Source organism: Salmo salar, chromosome ssa15 (assembly GCF_905237065.1).
Source record: "Salmo salar chromosome ssa15, Ssal_v3.1, whole genome shotgun sequence".
NCBI classification, from domain to species: domain Eukaryota; kingdom Metazoa; phylum Chordata; class Actinopteri; order Salmoniformes; family Salmonidae; genus Salmo; species Salmo salar.
The window spans coordinates 72,075,905-72,096,872 of NC_059456.1; the positions used below are offsets into that span (position 1 = coordinate 72,075,905).

Sequence of the window (20,968 nt, forward strand, 5' to 3'; positions counted from 1 at the left end):
ATGCATTTCTATTGACATTTGCATATTTAGCCAAACAGCTCACTCAACTATTTAATTAAACATCAAAAGGAGAGGAGCAAGGTGCCCACCGAGGCTGTTGGTTTAGTGTGGGTGACGACGGGACTGTGTTCCTACCTTTGGACACCTGCACACGGTTTGATGTTTAATTACTGTGTTTCTTCGTCTTCTCCTCTCTATCTCTCTATCTCTCCTTCCGCCCTCTCTTGCTTCCTCCTCTTCTCCTAATTCATATGTCTTTCTTCCTCTGTGTGTCTGGATGGCCGGGTGTGGATTAGATAGAGAGCCCAGCACTGCTAGTCTCCTTTCTGCTAGACTTAAGGAGTCACTGCCCTGACAAGGTCCACTGGCAGGTGCGTGTGTGTGCGCGAGTGAGGCTTTGGGTGTGTGTACATGTGTGTGTATATTTGGTTGAGTGTGTGCAAGCTTGTGTGCATTGATTTTGTTTGGTTGTGTGTGCCAAGCTGTTTGTATGTGACGGTGTGTGTGTGTCTGTGTGTTTAGATGGCCTCTCTGTCACGACGTGGTCAATAGCACGAGCGGAGCACCAGTTCCTGTGACAGTGGCAGCCGTTGTTTCTCACTGTACTTTCATCCTAACAACAACACTACACAAAGAACGTGGTTGTGGCATGCTAACTGGGCCAACCTTGCTAACTGCAATGGCACATCTCAAACACACCAGCATATTAGAGTGACCAAAAGCAGAGGTACGCACACACCCACCCACACACACACACGCACCCTTCAAACTACTGAAGAAGAGAGGGACCCTGCTGTCTTTTACCATTCTATAGTCCTCCTATCCCGCTGCTGTCCTGGCATTCCTGCTGTGTGCAGAGTCTTCTCCATGCACCCCCATAAGCTTAAGTGGTTCAGTCCTTCATCGTGTGCCGCCTGGCATTAGCCAGCCTTTTGTCACTTCCCGATGGCTCTTAGAGCTTCAACCAAGAGGTGGATAGGGAGTGAAAGACTGGGATGATGGGGTGTCATGGCTGTCACTACCCCCACCACCCTCCAGATGCACACACACACACACACACACACACACACACACACACACACACACACACACACACACACACACACACACACACACACACACACACACACACACACACACATTTGGTGAGAAACAGGGCTAGTTTATAGATCAATCATGCCACAAGCCATCAGGAGGGCTGAAAATCTCCAGATATGAGCCTGTAAATCTCAGTCACCTGCGGTGAGTGTGGTGACAACCACCCTAATGTGACTGTCATCTGCCATTTCACTCTCCATGTCCCTAAAGGGCCACTTGTCCCCTATGGGGGGGGACACAGACTAGCCTAATCATACAGACACCAGTGTCGGCCATGCTGAGAAAGACGATGCTGCCCTATTTGATTAATAACCTATATGGTCTTATATTGACCATCAGCCACAATCGAGTTCCACAGGAATGTGTTCGAGGTCAGTCTCTCATGAGATGGTCACTTTATAGGGGGCTAAAAGGGGCTAAAAGGAAATAGAGGTGGATTGCGAGAGGCCAATTCTTAGCATTACTAGGATGCTCAGCTGAAAACGAAGTCAAAGTGGTTTAAGATGCCTCTCGTTTGACCCTGAGAGCTGGAAGGAAGCTTTCACTCCTGTGAGACATGGACATATAAAATGGTACAGCGGTTCACAGACAGACAGACATACAGGCCGGCAGACACACTCTCACACACACACACACACACACACACACACACACACACACACACACACACACACACACACACACACACACACACACAGTGAAGTACTTAGATAGTTAGATAAATGGAATGAATGCCATTTAAGAGCGGTGCGAGATTGTGTGTGTGTGTGCATATGTGTGTGTGCATATGTGTGTGTGTGCATATGTGTGTGTGTGTGTGTGTGTGTGTGTGTGTGCACACGTTCACACACGCAGTTTCCCCCTGGAGGTTAACAGAAAATCACTCAGCCGGAGAGACATTGTCATTGACAAAGAGCCTCTGCAAAAGAGGAGAAATTGGGGTGAAAAAAAACTGAAACGTGCGCCTTAGGTGACAAGTCTCTCCGGTGAATATTTATAATTTGCATGTTTATTTGATTAGCATCTCTGCTGCTGTGCGACGACACAAGTCACTGGCTTTGATTATACTCATAAACAATAATAGGCCGAGTACCCATTGAACCCAGAGAGGACCTCCAGTGATGTTTGGTAATGAATCTAATTAATGGACTTGCTCTGGGAGTTACAGTGCATTCAGAATGTATTCACGCCCCTTGACCTTTTCTACATTTTGTTGTGTTACAAAGTTAGATTAAAATTAATTGAATTGTCATGTTTTGTCAACCGTCCACACAAAATACTCTGTCGTCAAAATGGCAAAAAAATTGCGAACTTTTGGTATTTTATTCATTAAAATTAACACTAATATATCTTGATTAGATAAGTAATCAACCCCCTGAGTCAATACATGTTTGAATCACCTTTGGCAGCGATTACAGCTGTGAGTCTTTCTGGGTAATTCTCTAAGAGCTTTAAACACCTGGAGTGTGCAGCATTTGCCCATTATTGTTTTCAAAATGATTCAAGTTCTGTGAAATTGGTTGTTGACAAGGAAACCATTTTCAGGTCTTGCCATAGATTTTCAAGCAGATTTAAGTCAAAACTGTAACTCGGCCACTCAGGAATATTCACTGTCTTCTTGGTAAGCAACTCCAGTATAGATTTGGCCTTGTGTTTTAGGTTATTGTCCTGCTGAAATGTGAATTCATCTACTTGTGTCTATTGGAAAGCAGACTGAACCAGGTTTTCCTCTAGGATTATGCCTATGCTTAGCTCTATTCCGTTTTCTTTTTTATCCCGAAAAACAAAGTCCTTAACAATTACAAGCATACCCATAACATGATGAAAATATGAAGAGTGGTACTCATTTTATTGCCCCAAACATAACACTTTGTGTTCAGGACAAAAAGCGTATTGCTTTGCCACATTTTTTGCTATATTACTTTAGTGCCTTGTTGCAAACAGGATGTATGTTTTGGAATATTTGTATTCTGTACAGTCTTCCTTAGCAACTTATTTTGTGAGTTGTTAAGCAAATGCTTACTCCTAAAGTTATGTAGGCTTGCCATAACAAAGGAGTTGAATACTTATTGACTCAAGACATTTCTGCTTTTCATTTTTAATGAATTTGTAAAAATGTAGAAAAGCATAATTCCACTTTGACACTATTGGGTATAGTGTTTTGTAGGCCAGAGACATGAAATCTACATTTAAATCATTTTGAATTCAGGCTGTAACACAACAAAATGTGGAAAAATTCAAGGGGTGTGAATACATTCTGAAGGCACTGTAGGTTGGTGGTAAGGATTATAGCGGCCCATAGCGATTGTGTGTGGTCGTGGTGTGTGATTGTGTGTGGTGGTGGTGTGTGATTGTGTGTGGTGGTGGTGTGTGATTGTGTGTGGTGGTGGTGTGTGATTGTGTGTGTGTGTCGGTGGTGGCAGAGTCGCTGCAGTCACCAGGCCTTATGGGTACAGCAGGTTCTTCCTATGGCGAACCACCCCTTACCCCATCTGTTGCACCCCTCCTTGCTTCCTCCCCCTCTTCCTCTCCTACAGTGTATGTGTTGTGTGCTGCTGGTCAGTGTACCCGGACCAGGCCCACCATGCCAATGATGCCCATCTGCTGTTTGGTGGCCTGCCTTTAATTTTCCTCTCCTCACCCTCTTCTTCCCTCTGTTCTCTGTAAGTATACACATGTCATGCGATGGAGGAGCTCATCTTTGTTCCCTCGCTGTTGTCTTTCTCTGCCCCACCCCCCACCCACTCTCTCCCTCTGTTTGCTGTATTTCACTTCATCTGTGTTCCCTGTGTCGTCTGATAGAAGAGAAATAAGTGTGTTTGGGGTTTTAAATGTCAAGTGGAGGACTGTCCCCTTGCAGCCATTACTCTGTGATAAGTGCTCTGAAGCAGGGAAACAGCTCGCGGGCCTTCGTTTTACCATATGCTAATATTGAGACTTTTCTCTCCCGTTCCTGGCACCTATTTTAATATGTTCCATAAAAGTTTTCACTGCTAGCGAGACATAGGGGGGTGGCAGGCACTCCCCCTGCTGCACCGACAAAACTGGGTTAGGGTGCACAGCGACATGTGCCGCTGTCTCTGCTTCCCATTGGCTGTTTCTACGCAGGCGCGGCGCCGGCAGCCACTTCTCCCTCACCGAATTGGCTACCTAGAGCGCAGGGATGAGTTTTCTTAGATTCTTATAGTGACATTGGGAGTAATCCAGAATTGGAGCAGGGAAGATTCCAATCTACATATGCATGAGTAGGGAGAAGCTCTACCGCATAAAATAATCTCCCTGCATTTGCATCCATATGTACAGGCTTAAACTGCAAACATTACCCACGCAAACACGGCTATGAATATGACACTCCATCTCTCCAGGCTTATATACAGACCGCCTGCCGAGTGTGTTCAGCTCAACAAGGCTTTGACTGAGGTAATACTCAGGTCAACTCTTGAGAAATCCCATATTTGCTTGTCAGATAAGGCCTCTAAATCTTGACTAATGTGGCAGTTTAGTGAGAGACAGGGAAGAGGCGACGTCTCTCTTGGGAGGGGGAAGACGGGTAGCGGAACGTTTGTCAGTGAGGGTCGTTCCGCCTCTTGGTGGGGGAGACAGGTAGCAGAACTTTGGTCTGTGGCGGTTATGTTTTTCTTAGCCTTCCCGCAGTAGCATTGCAGCACCCCAGCAGCCCACTTCATCTGACAGGGACTTCTAATCTCCCTGGTCTTAAAGGGCATTTCCGCCACTTTTCAACTTCATTCATCATCTCCAGCACCAACCAGTGTCTGTATGTGAAAACAGGGCATTACTATGATCTGTGGTCAAAACGATAAAAAGAAAAGTCATTAAAAAAGGCTTCTCTGTGACATCACAGGGTAGGATGAAAAGCTAAAGACTATGATTTTCAAAACCTGCAACAGGTTTCTAGCCCAAAGGAGGGTATTTTCTTGCTCCCCATGTCACTGCGGATATCATAGTGTTTGAAAATCACTGTTTTTAAAATGTTTTAACTTTTTCTGATGTTTTAACTTTATATTTCTTTCCACAAAACTTGGAATGTGCTTTTTTCACATACACTGAGTGTACAAAACATTATGAACACCTGCTCTTTCCATGACACAGACTAACCAGGTGAATCCAGGTGAAGGCTATGATCCCATATTGATGTCACTTGTTAAATCCACTTCAATCAGTGTAGATGAAGGGGAGGAGACAGATTAAAGAAGGATTTTTAAGCCTTGAGACAATTGAGACATGGATTGTGTACGTGTGCCATTCGGAGGGTGAATGGGCAAGACAAAATATTTACTGTAAGTGCCTTTGAACGGGGTATGGTAGTAGGTACCAGGCGCACCGGGTTGAGTGTGTCAAGAACTGCAACGCTGCTGGGTTTTTCACACTCAACAGTTTTCCGTGTGTATCAAGAATGGTCCACCACCCAAAGGACATCCAGCCAACTTGACACAACTGTGGGAAGCATTGGAGTCAACACGGGCTAGCATCCCTGTGGAACGCTTTCGACACCTTGTAGAGTCCATGCCGACGACGAATTGAGGCTGTTCTGAGGGCAAATGGGTTTGCAACTCAATATTAGGAAGGTGAACCTAATGTTTTGTACACTAAGCATACAGAATGTTGACACTGGTATTGTGCTAGAGATAATACAAATTAGGTTGAAAAGTGGTGGAGTTGCCCTTTAAGCTCGGAGCTCGCCACTATAAAATATCAGACTGATTAAAAACAAGAGGGAGGGAGGGAGGGAGGGAGGGAGGGAAGGAAGGAAGGAAGGAAGGAAGGAAGGAAGGAAGGAAGGAAGGAAGGAAGGAAGGAAGGAAGGAAGGAAGGAAGGAAGGAAGGAAGGAAGGAAGGAAGGAAGGAAGGAAGGAAGGAAGGAAGGAAGGAGCCTGGCCTAGGCTGATGGGAGAAGGGCAGAAAGAGGTGGCAGCATTCAGACTCCCAAGTCGTCATGTCTGGGACAGAAACATTGTCCTTTCTTAGAGAAGCCTCTAGGGACTGGTATGAGATGTCTACTCCTAAACAGTTTCTTGACTGCAGCTAGAAGAAGAATTATTGAACAGAGGAGAGTTATTCATCTCCTCACTCACACATCCCTCGCCAACACACCTTTTTCTGTCTCTCACGTCTTTGATGACGCTTGCGGCATTCTGGATCCCACACACACACACACACACACAAACACACAAACAGTGAGTCACTATCGTCTCGTCTCTTTCGTCTGATAAACAGAGGGGGCATTTGTTGTGTGTGTGTATGAGTCTGACTGCCTCAGCCTGGGACCCAGTATCTATCCCTCTACTCAGGCATATGTCTGTCTGTCTGTCTGTCTGTCTGTCTGTCTGTCTGTCTGTCTGTCTGTCTGTCTGTCTGTTGTGGCAGCTCCAGTCCTTGAACAGCACAGCCACTGCTACCATCTCTACCCAGGCCTCTGGGATGATAGGCTGCTGTTTCAAAGTCTCCCTCACTGCCTTTGAGGGAGAAAATACGCTTTTACTTCCCTGAGATTCTTTTTTCAGACTGAGAGAATATGCAAGCCTTCTCAATTACCAAAGTCGGGTATAAGGGCTGCTGGAGGTTTCTCAAAGTCTCTCATCGTATGCTCACTCTCTCTCTCCATGCTAAGATTATTTCAGAGAACTTGGGGAGTTTCGCCACCCCCCCTTCTCTTTTTTGATTGAATAAATCTGGGAGAAAAACATTGCCTCCAGAAGGAGTGGGGGAATGAGAATGTTTGGGATTATTTCTCATTCCTTATTTTGGGGGGTAGAAACAAAGGAAACAAGGGACTGAAGGTTATCGGAGGCTGCAGTTGCATTTTAGGGAGCTGGGCCTTGGGAAATGGGTCGTGAACCATTCTCAAGGCCACGAGTGTGTGTGTGGTGATCACCCTTTGTATCCAGCGCTACACACACACACACACACACACACGGTGTAGAAAAAAGATCAGTCAGAATAGCGTTTTTTTGTAAGCCTGTCTGAATTAGGCACAGTTCCACCACATATATATTTACATGCCAATTCGGAGCTCTTTCAAACTGCCGGCTTTCCCACAACACAGAAATCAAGAGCAACGTTCCCATTAGAAAAAGTGAGATCCTTGTCTCCTTGCTCATCCTTATTCAGGATCCGTAAAGATTTGTTCAATTACGTTCGCCGACGGGCACTAGATGTAGCCTGGCGATTGCTCCTCCTCCACACTAGTATCAGCTAGGGCCTTATCCCCTTGTTTCTTCTGCTGCTGTCTTTATGTAAAGCGGTGTAGAACACAGGTGAGGCTTTTTATAACGCCGAATCATCCTGTGGAGAGACACTATTGCAATGACGACGGCCTGACGGCCTAAACGTTTGTTCTGCGCTCGTTCAAATGAATAAATAATATGCATAAAATAACCTGACAGTGTTCCTTGCTGATTGCGGACCCTCTACACTACAGCCTAAACTACTACCCCCTAACACAGACGCCGTGGGGCGCCCGGAAAGCATGCAGCGTCCGTCTTGACACTTATGAATGTTTTCTCCACCACAGTCCTGTGATTTTAGACGCTATCTATCAGAACTGCTACATCAAGCCTCTTCCAGGGTTCTGAGATGACTTCACTCCTATCTGTTCCCCTCCTCTCTCACCCACAGTGGGAAATTACCTTCTGCTTATATGTTGATGATTTTACCCAGAGCTGAGATGAGGCTCAGGGGGGATTTTAACAGTATTAAAGGCACCCGTGCGTTCGGAAACTAAACGGCGGCAGCTTCTTAAACGGAGCGCCCGGCGTGATTCTAGTCTAATCCCATAATAATCAGGGTAATGACTGCGGCCTTGGTTGCCATGGGGAGAGGAGGAGACACAGGAGGGGTTGTAGGAGGGGGGTAGCCTGGGTTCAGCATTGTAACCCTATTCCCACACCATCTACCACCCGTGACATACCCGAGTTCCGCTCCGATCTTTTCCCCATCTACAATCTCTCTCGCTGGGAAGCCAGAGATAAAATGCGTCCTCACATTCACTTGCATTTGAATCTATCTCCCAAACGGCAGACACGACGCGTTTAGCGCCACTGCGCAATACCCCCACGCTCCAGGCATGCCAATGAGCCTCCTTCGCATGGCTTCGCCGCCCCCTGCATAATTCTTCTGCCCGCTTGGCTTGACGAGGCTGCACTGTACACCACAGTCTTCCGAGGCCTTGGGGATTCAACTGTCAATCTGTTCCACTCACCCACCCACCCCATCCCCAACTCAATCCACCCCCTTACAATACGGCTAACATACGCCTAACCTTGGCGACAATACTGATGAAGGATTGATCGGGGGGGAATGAAGGAAAATAAATGATATGATGATGAAACACTATAATTCCGTGGCTCACATTGTCGTCTTTGCGCGTTTCTTTCTCGTTTCTGACCCACTTCTCTAACAAGGCCACCAATTTAATGAAGTTACAGTGTAGTGGGGCGGCCGGAGAACAGAGCTTCTCTGATGTTCTCCCACTGCCCAGGAGCTGGGCTTTGTGTATTATTAAGCAGACGCTGCTCTTTCTCTTTTCCTCTGTTTCTAGTTTCCCTTCCTCTCTCTTCTCGATCCACATTGCGAGAGCTCTCTTCATCATCTTTTTCTCTCTCCCTCTCTCTCTCTCTCTCTGAGGCTCTCGTGAGATGCAAATGGCTGCGTTTGAAGAACGGCATGCTGGGAAACATCAATTAATCAGCAGCTGTTTACTTCTCTATAAATCGAAAAATATGTTATCCTCTACCGTTCATCCCCAGTTTCCAATCGATTGACACAAGGTCAAGGTTTCTACTCATAGAACTTAGGGTGTGGGTCTCTGATACATGGTGGTCAGACACTGCTTATTGGGTCATACAGAGGGGCAGACACTGCTGATCTGCTCATACAGAGGCGTCAGACACTTATGGCCAATGAGATTACCAACAACAACAAAAATAGATTACCAGGAGGGAGTTGATTGATACAGGAAGTACTATGGATGAGAGTCAGGTACATGTTTTAGACTTGACCATAGTGCATCCACGTTGACCGGGCAACCCCCTTTTTGAAATCCTTCTGATCCTAATCAACCTCTACTCTCTTTTAACCTATCCCGAGTTCCCCACCCTGCCCTGCCTCTATGCCCCCAACCTTCAATACCCTAACCCTCAGTCCCCCCCCCCACACTCACCACCCTCAATACTTCTCCTTCTCCACTTCTCCCTCATCCCCCTTCAACACTAACCCTTGTCTCCTGTCTCAGATCTACACACTCCCAGCCCGTGCCTGGGGAAGGCCTGCGAGTTCGGGGCCGCGTGCGTGGTGAAGAACAACGAGCCCGTGTGCGAGTGCCATGGCGCCTGCCCCCAGACGCCCGACCTGGTGTGCGGCAGTGACGGCCACAGCTACGGCAGCCAGTGTGAGATGAAGGCCATGGGCTGCGCCCTGCAGAAGGAGATCCACATCCAGCACCGAGGACCCTGCGGTGAGTACCGGACTATACTGCATTATGAACTGGGTGGTTTGAGCCCTGAATGCTGATTGGATGACAGCTGTGGTATATCAGACCATATACCACGGGTATGACAAAACATTTATTTGTACTGTTCTAATTACGTTGGTAACCAGTTTATAATAGCAATAAGGCACCTCTAGGATTTGTGGTATATGGCCAATATACCACGGCTAAGGACTGTATCCTGGCACTCTGCGTTGCGTTGTGCGAAAGAACAGCCCTTAGCCGTGATATATTGGCCATATATCACACCCCCTCGTGCCTTATCGCTTAAGTATACTATGTATGTATACTGTAATATATTATAATATAGTACCATCTAAGCCAGCAGTTTCCCTGACCATGTGACCTGAACAGGAAAACAGCAATAACTCCAGGCCCTAGGTTAGGAAACACTCCTAGTCTTTTTTTATAGTACGGATGACCTACAGTCATTTAACTTACCAAGAACAAATGGTATATTTTGTCTGCACTCGAGGACCCGGATAAACAATATTTCGGCTTCCACAGGCACCCATTTCATTGCCTGTTTTCTTTTTCTTCCCGAAGGTTAATCCACTTGAGGATGCCACTTAAATTAATATACGTTTAGGGTTAGGCAGTAGGGTTAGTGTGGTTAAGGTTAAGGTTTATTTATTTACCTTTATTTCAACAGGGAAGTCATATTGAGACTAAGTATAGAATAGATAGGCATAAATATAGACAATATACACATAAAATACAAACACATTCTTCGTTATGAAAATCAAAGCATCCAATCGAGACGTCTTTTGGAGATGATTAACAAATGTAGGAAATGAAAGGCCTATTTACCGAACACTGTAGACACCAGAGGAGTCTCCAAAGTGAACCAACCCTGTGAACGGGTTTGACAACTTGTCATTTTAAATCTTAACAGTGATGTTGGGTAAGTCTGAAGCTTATAGGGCTTTGTAAACAAAAAGAGTGTACTGATATGATCTACATGATTTTAAAGAGGTCCAGCCAACCTTTAGGTAAAGAGTGATGAGTAATAAAACTGTCTCCGGTGATAAAACGATGGGCGCTATAATAAACAGCATCCAGGGGTTTAAGAGTAGTGGAAGCTGCACTTTGATAAATAATATCACCATAATCAAGAACAGGTAGGAAGGTTGACTGTGCAATCTGCTTCCTGCTGACTAGAGAGAGGCAAGATCTGTTTCTGTCAAAAAAGCCCACTTTAAATCATAGCTTCTTAACAAACGCATTTGTATGCTTTTTAAACGTTAAATCATTGTCAATCCAAATACCAAGGTATTTTATTTATTTATTTTATTTATTTATTTCACCTTTATTTAACCATGTAGGCAAGTTGAGAACAAGTTCTCATTTACAATTGTGACCTGGCCAAGATAAAGCAAAGCAGTTTGACTCATACAACAACACAGAGTTACACATGGAGTAAAACAAACCTACAGTCAATAATATAGTAGAAAAATAAGTCTATATACAAAGTGAGCAAATGAGGTGAGATAAGGGAGGCAAAGGCAAAAAAGGCCATGGTGGTGAAGTAAATACAATATAGCAAGTAAAACACTGGAATGGTAGATTTGCAGTGGAAGAAAGTGCAAAGTAGAAATAGAAATAATAATATAAATAATTTGTATGCAGGGACTTGTTCGATTGCAGAACCATCAGATGAGTGAAGATGTAATCCATCTGGAACAGTCTAATGAGAACTTGAAAAAGGCTGTATTTAGTTTTTCTCGTATTAAGCACAAGTTTTTAAAATGTATTTTATTTATTTAAACTTTATTTATCTAGGCAAGTCAGTTAAGAACAAATCCTTATTGACAATGACGCCTACCCCGGCCAAACCCAGTAAGGGCTTCCTGTAAAGCTGCAAAATCGGACTGTAGGCTTGTCACAACCAGGGCAATTGCGTACATAATAGTATGATCCGCATATTGAATGAAATGTACACTTTTGAAACGAATGACCAACGATTGACGATTGACCAATAGCGGAACACCCTTATGGCCTTCAAGAAATTCTGTCTTAATGGGGCCAGAGTCTGAATTTATTTGTTGGGGCAAAGAGGAGGAAGTACAAGATTTGACCATTTTCCAGAATTTTGCCGTATTCCCCTTACAATCAGAAAGATTGATTACATAATAATCAGATTTAACCTTTCTGATTAGTTTGATACATTGATTCTTCAGTTGCCTAAAAGATTGCCAATCTGGGCCTAAGCCTGTGTTCCTGGCCTTGATCCAGGCAACATTTCTCTTACGAATGACTTGAAAATTCAGTAGTGAATCAGGCATTTGATCTACCTTTAACTCTGAGTTTTGAAGGGGGCATGATTATCTGCAATATTGTTTAAGACATTTACAAAAAAGCTTAAAGCTAAATCTATCAGGTTTCAGGTAAGACCCAAGTGCAGACTGTATTGAAGTAAAAATGTTTATTGTAACAACCGGGGCAGGTAAATGACAGGTCAAGGCAGGCAGGGGTCGATAATCCAGAGTAATGGGGCCAAGGTACAGGACGGCAGGCAGGCTCAGGGTCAAGGCAGGCAGGGGTCGATAATCCAGAGTAATGGGGCCAAGGTACAGGACGGCAGGCAGGCTCAGGGTCAAGGCAGGCAGAGGTCGGTAATCCAGAGTAATGGGGCCAAGGTACAGGACGGCATGCAGGCTCAGAGTCAGGACAGGCAAGGGTCAAAACCAGGAGGACGAGAAGAAGAGACTGGAGAAAAGCAGGAGCTGAGACAAAACGCTAGTTGACAGACAGAAACCACAGGTATAAATACACAGGGGATAATGGGGAAGATGGGCGACACCTGGAGGGGGTGAAACAGATCAGGGCGTGACAAAATCAGGTTCAAGGATTGCTGAGATACAATCAAGGTCACTAAAATAAAGATCATGTAAAAAAGGCTGTTCACTAAAGTCTTTAAAGTTCCTCTTAGGCTTAGATTTATGTATTCTCACATCTCTGACACAGACAACTCGGCAGTGGTCACTAAAATCCAGTGGGAAAACGCTGCTATCAACATATTTAAGCAATAAGGCCTGAGGGGGGTGTGGTATATGGCCAATATACCACGGCTAAGGGCTGTTCTTATGAAAACCACAACCCCCCCCAAGGTGCCTTATTTCTATTAGAAACTGGTTACAAACGCAATTAGAACAGTAAAAATACATGTTTTATCATACCCATGTTATACAGTCTGATATATTACAGCTTTCAGCCAATCAGCATTCAAACCACCCAGTTTATGATTACATTTTAGTCATTTAGCAGACGCTCTTATCCAAAGCGACTTATAGGAGCAATTAGAGTTCTGTGCCTTGCTTAAGGGCATATCGACAGACTTTTCATCTAGTCGGCTCGGGGATTCAAACCAGCAACCTTTCGCTTACTGGCCCAACGTTCTTAACCGCTAAGCTACCTGCCACCCCATTTATCTGGAGTATTCGTCAAAATAATATCAATCAAGGTTAAGTTTAGGTTTAAAATCAGATTTGATGACTTTGTGGGTCTCCTAGGTAGTGACCATTCTGCAGAGCTAAGTCCATTTGCTCCTGTGCCTTCCGTTCCGTGTCCTTTCCGTGCTCTTAGTCCTCAGCCACAGTTGACGCTTGGTCGTTTTAGTCAGAGTTTGAATGAGATTTTCTGCTACTGTAAATGTAGGCTACACCATATGCCTGTATCTGTATAACAAATAACATGTATGTATCATGTTTTCTGTAGACTAACTTAGCACAGAGCAGACATGAAGAAAGGAAAATAAATGTTGAAATTATCTCTCCACCTTTCTCTTCTCTCGTAGGCTACTTTGCACAGTTCCATATTGCCTGCTAACCTTTTGGTCCTAAATGGGTAACAGTTTATAGATGTGAAATAGATATACTGATCTAATAATGTAGAGTGATAGAGATGCCTGAAGTCATTTAGCTGCCATTATCCAAGATGATAATACCTTAAACAATGTTAGCCAGCTTTACTGTTAGCTGTTGCTACCACCAGCAGACAGCGAGAGATTTGCCTGGCTCAGCTTAGCACCTTTACACTAGCTCTCGGCTAGCTCTACCCCGTTGCAGGGTTTCTCAACTGGCGGGTGATTCTATTTGTCCCCCCCAAGTTTTCTGAGCAAAACAATGTAATACACTGTGCCTTCAGAAAGTATTCATACCCGTTGACGTATTCCACATTTTGTTGTGTTACAGGCTGAATTCAAAATGGATTATATATTTTACCCATCTACACACAATACCCCATAATGACAAAGTGAAATGTATTGAAAATTAAATACATATATATATCTCATTTAAATAAGTAATCACACCCCAAGTCAATACTTTGTAGAAGTACTGTTGGCAACGATTACGGCTGTGAGTCTTTCTGGGTAACTCTCTAAGAGCTTTCCACACCTGGATTGTGCATCATTTGCCTATAAATCTTTTTTTCTTCTTCAAGCTCTGCCAAACAGGATGCATGTTTTGGAATATTTGTTTTCTGTACAGGTTTCCTTATTTTTGCTCTGTCAATTTGGTTAGTATTGTGGAGTAACTACAACGTTGTTGATCCATCCACAGTTTTCTCCTATCACAGCCATTACACTCTGTAACTGTTGTTTTAAAGTCACCATTGGCCTCATGGTGAAATCCCTGAGCAGTTTCCTTCCTCTCCGGCAACTGAGTTAGGAAGGACGCTTGTATCTTTGTAGTGGCTGAGTGTATTGTTACACCATCCGAAGTGTAATTAATAACTTCACCTGCTCAAAGGGATATTCAATGTCTGCTTTTTTATTTTTACCCATCTACCAATAGATTCCATTCTTTGTGAGGCATTGGAAAACCTCCCTGTACTTTGTGGTTAATCTGTGTTTGAAATTACCTGCTCGACTGAGCTACCTTACAGATAATTGTATGTGTGGGGTACAAATTTGTACTCCTGAACTTATTTAGGCTTGCCATAACAAAGGGGTTGAATACTTATTGACTAAAGAGATTTCAGCTTTTAATTTGTAATTCATTTGTAAACATAAAAAAAAAAAGTTAGTCCACTTTGACATTATGTGGTATTGTGCCAGTAAAAAAATCTCAATTTTCAATTCAAAACAAAAATGTGGAAGAAGTCAAGGGGTGTGAACACTTTTTGAAGGCACTGTATATATTGTTATTATTGCACATAAAATACTTTAAAAACACCAGCAAATCATCTCCAAACGATTTAAGTTTTGGAAAAATCTGTTCCAAAGTATTCCCACGCATAACAGAGAGATATATCAAATCAAAATCAAATCAAATTGTATTTGTCACATGCGCCAAATACAACAGGTTTAGACCTTACAGTGAAATGCTTACTTACAAGCCCTTAACCAACAATGCAGCTTTAAGAAAAATAAATGTTAAGAAAGTATTTATTAAAATAAACTGAAGTAAAACAAATATATATATATATGTGATCTTATACAAATGTAAGCAAGGCTTTAAATGATTATATACTGCTCAAAAAATAAAGGGAACACTTTAAACAACACATCCTAGATCTGAATGAAAGAAATAATCTTATTAAATACTTTTTTCTTTACATAGTTGAATATGCTGACAACAAAATCACACAAAAATAATCAATGGAAATCCAATTTATCAACCCATGGAGGTCTGGATTTGGAGTCACACTCAAAATTAAAGTGGAAAACCACACTACAAGCTGATCCAACTTTGATGTAATGTCCTTAAAACAAGTCAAAATGAGGCTCAGTAGTGTGTGTGGCCTCCACGTGCCTGTATGACCTCTCTACAATGCCTGGGCATGCTCCTGATGAGGTGGCGGATGGTCTCCTGAGGGATCTTCTCCCAGACCTGGACTAAAGCATCCGCCAACTCCTGGACAGTCTGTGGTGCAACGTGGCGTTGGTGGATGGAGCGAGACATGATGTCCCAGATGTGCTCAATTGGATTCAGGTCTGGGGAACGGGCGGGCCAGTCCATAGCATCAATGCCTTCCTCTTGCAGGAACTGCTGACACACTCCAGCCACATGAGGTCTAGCATTGTCTTGCATTAGGAGGAACCCAGGGCCAACCGCACCAGCATATGGTCTCACAAGGGGTCTGAGGATCTCATCTCGGTACCTAATGGCAGTCAGGCTACCTCTGGCGAGCACATGGAGGGCTGTGCGGCCCCCCAAAGAAATGCCACCCCACACCATGACTGACCCACCGCCAAACCGGTCATGCTGGAGGATGTTGCAGGCAGCAGAACGTTCTCCACGGCGTCTCCAGACTCTGTCACGTCTGTCACGTGCTCAGTGTGAACCTGCTTTCATCTGTGAAGAGCACAGGGCGCCAGTGGCGAATTTGCCAATCTTGGTGTTCTCTGGCAAATGCCAAACGTCCTGCACGGTGTTGGGCTGTAAGCACAACCCCCACCTGTGGACGTCGGGCCCTCATACCACCCTCATGGAGTCTGTTTCTGACCGTTTGAGCAGACACTTGCACATTTGTGGCCTGCTGGAGGTCATTTTGCAGGGCTCTGGCAGTGCTTCTCCTGCTCCTCCTTGCACAAAGGCGGAGGTAGCGGTCCTGCTGCTGGGTTGTTGCCCTCCTACGGCCTCCTCTACATCTCCTGATGTACTGGCCTGTCTCCTGGTAGTGCCTCCATGCTCTGGACACTACGCTGACAGACACAGCAAACCTTCTTGCCACAGCTCGCATTGATGTGCCATCCTGGATGAGCTGCACTACCTGAGCCACTTGTGTGGGTTGTAGACTCCGTCTCATGCTACCACTAGAGTGAAAGCACCGCCAGCATTCAAAAGTGACCAAAACATCAGCCAGGAAGCATAGGAACTGAGAAGTGGTCTGTGGTCCCCACCTGTAGAACCACTCCTTTATTGGGGGTGTCTTGCTAATTGCCTATAATTTCCACCTGTTGTCTATTCCATTTGCACAACAGCATGTAAAATTTATTGTCAATCAGTGTTGCTTCCCAAGTGGACAGTTTGATTTCACAGAAGTGTGATTGACTTGGAGTTACATTGTGTTGCTTAAGTGTTCCCTTTATTTTTTTGAGCAGTGTATTTTAAACATATCTGTTTGGGTTTCTTGCGATCAATTTGCAGTCTACAAATGATTTATAATTCTGTTCCGGCCCTCCGACCATCCGCTCAAGAACGAATCGTCCCGCAGCTGAATCTAGTTGATGATCCCTGCCCTATTGTTTCAACTGGAGTTTGACGTTTAATCCACTGCAGTGTTGTTGGCTTGGGGGCCGATGTGACTCCACTATTATTTCCTCTTTCCTTTCCCAAGTTGAAATCTCTGCACATAAAGATGTATTCCAATGGGAAATGGAGCAAAAGGAATGTTTGAGCCGGGCGAGCAAACTCAATTTGGAGACGGCGTGCGTGCGTGCGGCGTTAGGTAGACAGTTCTCACCGTGGCGCCGCGGGGGCGTAATGAATAGTCTTTATTTAAAAAGGCGAGCTGGTTGCGGGCAGAGCTAGGTAGTGGGCCCTGCTGTGTGTGTGTGTGTGTGTGTATGTGTCTGATACAGCACTATGGATGACAGCAAGTCTCCACAGAGGCAGAAGTCAGCGGAACAGGGCAATAAAAGCGACAGGCAGGCAGTGCTAGGCAAGGCCCGACGGAGGGATGGTGATGTGGGTTGGTTTATTCTGGGCTGTTTGCACTGCTTTACACAGGCCTCTTCAAACTCCACTGAGTCACCTCACCTCCCTCCACCTTCACTATTATCTCTGTTAATTATCCTGGGACAATTCATATCACTGGCATACATTGTGTGGTGTATGTGTCGATGGAGGCTGGGAAGTTTGTGTGTTTCCTTTTCTCCCTTGTGCGTTTGCATGCAGAGACAACCAGTGTGTGCGTGTATGAGTGGGGCCACCGTTTCGCAAGGCCTATGTGCGCTGTCATAATTAGATTTTCTTCCCCTCGGGGGGATCGAAAAATGGCGCTAGGGGAAATGGTTATCTTTATGGCTCAGGTGCGGTCCGATAGTGAGATGAGTGACATTTTTTATTATTCTGATGTATTTTCTCCTCTCAATGTTTGAGTGGTGGGTGACCTTGTGTGTCTGGCAGGCTGGAAGAAGCAGAGACACGCATGGATAATAGACCACAGAACGATATCAATCGCTCCGTAAGGAATTTCATATATATTTACCTCAGAATAGATGAGACAAGAGACGAGAAGTCATTTAAAACAGAAATAAACATTACGAGTTTTGCACAGTTGCTGTAAAAAGGTAGCGAGCGAGAGCAGAGGAGCGGAAAGATAGGGGAGAGAGGGGTAAATAAGAAAGGGAGGAGAGACGGTGAGGAGGGACGGTGGAATAGTTATGGAGCAGGCACAGTGGGGTCGGCTGGGGAGTGTTTTTATAGTCTGGGACATTAACAGAGCCGTTCACTAAACAACTGTCTCTCTTTCTGATCATGTTAAAGAACAACTCTTCGTTCTCTCCCTTGTCGTAGCTCCAGTCTCTCTGACTAATTCTACTCCTCCTTCTCTCCCTTGTCGTAGCGCCAGTCTCTCTGACTAATTCTACTCCTCCTTCTCTCCCTTGTCGTAGCTCCAGTCTCTCTGACTAATTCTACTCCTCCTTCTCTCCCTTGTCGTAGCTCCAGTCTCTCTGACTAATTCTACTCTTCCTTCTCTCCCTTGTCGTAGCTCCAGTCTCTCTGACTAATTCTACTCCTCCGAGATGGTGTGTAGCGTTTTGAGGCCGGAACTGCTCTTTAGCTTTTCTTTTCCCCACCGTCTCTCGGTATCCATCACTCGGAATGGCCCTCTCCTCAAGGCCAATTTCTTCAACCTCCCCCTTCACCGTCAACTCCCCTCCCCGGTCAGACAAGTCCCCCCACCTTGTTAGCGCCGTTAGCGCCTCAGTGCTAGCTGTCCTAGCTCTGTGTTTACAGCCAGTAAGGCAGCCCAGTTGGGTCCGATAGCTAGATGTGTCCTGATTAGCCGCCGCCAACGACCGGCGGCACTGGCTGGAACAGGGGGAGCGAGACAGAGCCAGAGGAGGGAAATAAAGAAGGCCTTTATCGGGACACGGGCGCTGATAAAGGACGGCACTCACTGTGATTTATATCCCCCGGGTTCGAAACACCGTCATTGTCACGGTGATGCATTCCCCATCCCTGCCAGTCGCCACCTCGGCTACATATATTTTTCTGTTTATACCGCCTGCTTTTAATCAGGCCCCCAGGCTGGGCTGTCCACAGCGAGTGCCTGTGCGGTGCAGGCTGACTTCCTGACTTTATTAAGGTGTAATAAGGTGTAATACACAAGTTAATAACACAGGGGAGGGGAGGGGGAGGTTTTCCGCCTGAGTAGCCCGCTCTCTCCGTTAGCCAGTAGCAATAAATCAGCAGCTGTTATTACCTAGCCACTAATTGAATGTGATAGCGGCCGTGCGCTGCTAATGCAATCCTCCAGGTGTAATTGGCAATCGAGGAGCGCTGCCCACCCCTCGCATCTCCGCTCTGGCTCTGTGATACACTCGAGCTGCCACGAATCATTGATATCCACAGCATGTTGGTACTAGGCTATGCAAGGCAGCCCGAGTGAATGCAACACTGAATGGAAAACGTGCAAATGATCAGAGTCAACTGAAAATAGAGGATTCTTGACAGTATTCTCAGTCCAGATCATCCTACTGAAACTTGCAGCTGTGTGAAGTCTGCACACCATCTGGGTTTGGGGCCCTCTCAAAATGACTGGCCTTTCGAAGGGGGTTAGGTAAACACATGACATCATGGTGGCGTCGCGGCTGTGGATTTTGTCACGCCACCCACACAGGCTTTGGATGAGCCAGTTCTATCTGCCCTCCCTCTCTCTCTCAACTCACTGACACAAACACACTCTCTTTCTCTCCCCGTTACCCATACCGGGCTTATTTACTCTCTCCAATCCTAACACTCTCCTACCTGTCTCCCTCCAGATGAGGCGTGTGCCAACTGTTCGTTTGGGGCGATCTGCGACGGGCAGTCGGGCCGCTGTGTGTGCCCGCAGGAGTGTGTGGAGTCCCACCAACCGGTGTGCGGCAGCGACGGCTCCACCTACGACAGCGAGTGTGAGCTCCACGTGCGTGCCTGTACCGAGCAGCTTGACCTGCGCGTGCTCGCCCAGGGAGAATGCAGTGAGTAATGCCAGCACCGTGTGTGTGTGTGTGTGTGTGTGTGTGTGTGTGTGTGTGTGTGTGTGTGTGTGTGTGTGTGTGTGTGTGTGTGTGTGTGTGTGTGTGTGTGTGTGCCTACCAACAGTGTGGTTGTACAAATAGTAGGTCTTAAAGTAATGTCTCACTATTGTATTTTAGCAAGCATATTCCTTTTACATGATTCCAATCAATAGTTGCTGACACACCTGTGTGTGTGTGTGTGTGCATGCGTGCGCACGATCGTCCGTATGTTTGTGTGTGTGCATTTGCAGAGACTTGCGGCAGCGCCGTGTGTGCCTGGGGGGCCCGCTGCGTCCAGAACAAGTGTGAGTGCCCGCAATGCCAGGGCCAGGCCTTCTCGCCCGTGTGCGGCAGCGACGGCTTCACCTACGACAACACCTGCGAGCTGGGCGTGGCCTCCTGCGTCCTCAAAAAGAAGATCGAGGCGGCCAAGCCTGGCAGCTGCGACGAAGGTAGGATTAGATACCACTGATAGAGCAGAGGAAGTCTGAACCACGAGGCACACAGTGCCTTTTTAATCATGATTTGCTTCACTAGTGGCAGCCTAGTTTACTCAAGTCCTTTGTGGAGCTGCTCTCCTCTCCTACTGGCACGGTACCAGAGTCTCTACTCTGACAATCAGCTTTCTCTCTGGGTATCTTTGTCCCCGTACGGTTGTCATGCAGATGATGTCAGCAATAGTCCCTTGTGGCCAGACGTAGTCACTGTCGTCATCGTCTGAGGAACAACAGAGCAGGTTTCACCTGCCAGCAGGAGAGATAGAGAGCGAGATGATGAGAGCGATGGAGAGGGGGAGGGAGAAGTGGGGAGTGGAGGAGAGATGGAGAGGGGGAAAATGGAGAGGGGGAAGAGAGAGATGGAGGGAGGGGTAGCGAAAGAGAGAGACTGCGAGACGGACAGAGAGAGGGAGGGGTAAAGGGGTGAGAGTATTCATGAATGATAATTTTCATCTACCATCCCAGTGTCTGTTCTTTCCCTCTCTCACTGTGTCGTTGTCTACTCTACTGTATACAGCCAGCTCTGCCTGCCAGCTCTGTCTGCCAGCTCTTAACGCCCGGCTGGTTTTGTTCAATTGAACTCATTGACTGAGTCGAGTAACCTTTTGTATGTGGACCATGAAGAAATGCACATATAAAACACACTGGAGATTTAATACACATACACACACACACACACACTGTGCCCCATAT

General features: G+C 45.7%; 1 protein-coding gene across 7 annotated transcripts in view; it reads left to right on the forward strand.

The window, feature by feature from the left end:
• The window catches only part of agrn (agrin), a 258,540-nt gene that overhangs the window by 178,193 nt on the left and 59,379 nt on the right, over positions 1–20,968 (forward strand). For all 7 annotated transcript variants that reach the window (XM_014146124.2, XM_014146119.2, XM_014146121.2 and 4 more), the window contains 3 exons: positions 9,350–9,571; positions 19,542–19,739; positions 20,030–20,230. In XM_014146124.2, coding sequence (XP_014001599.1) covers positions 9,350–9,571; positions 19,542–19,739; positions 20,030–20,230 — 621 coding nt within the window. The remainder of the gene's footprint in view (positions 1–9,349; positions 9,572–19,541; positions 19,740–20,029; positions 20,231–20,968) is intronic.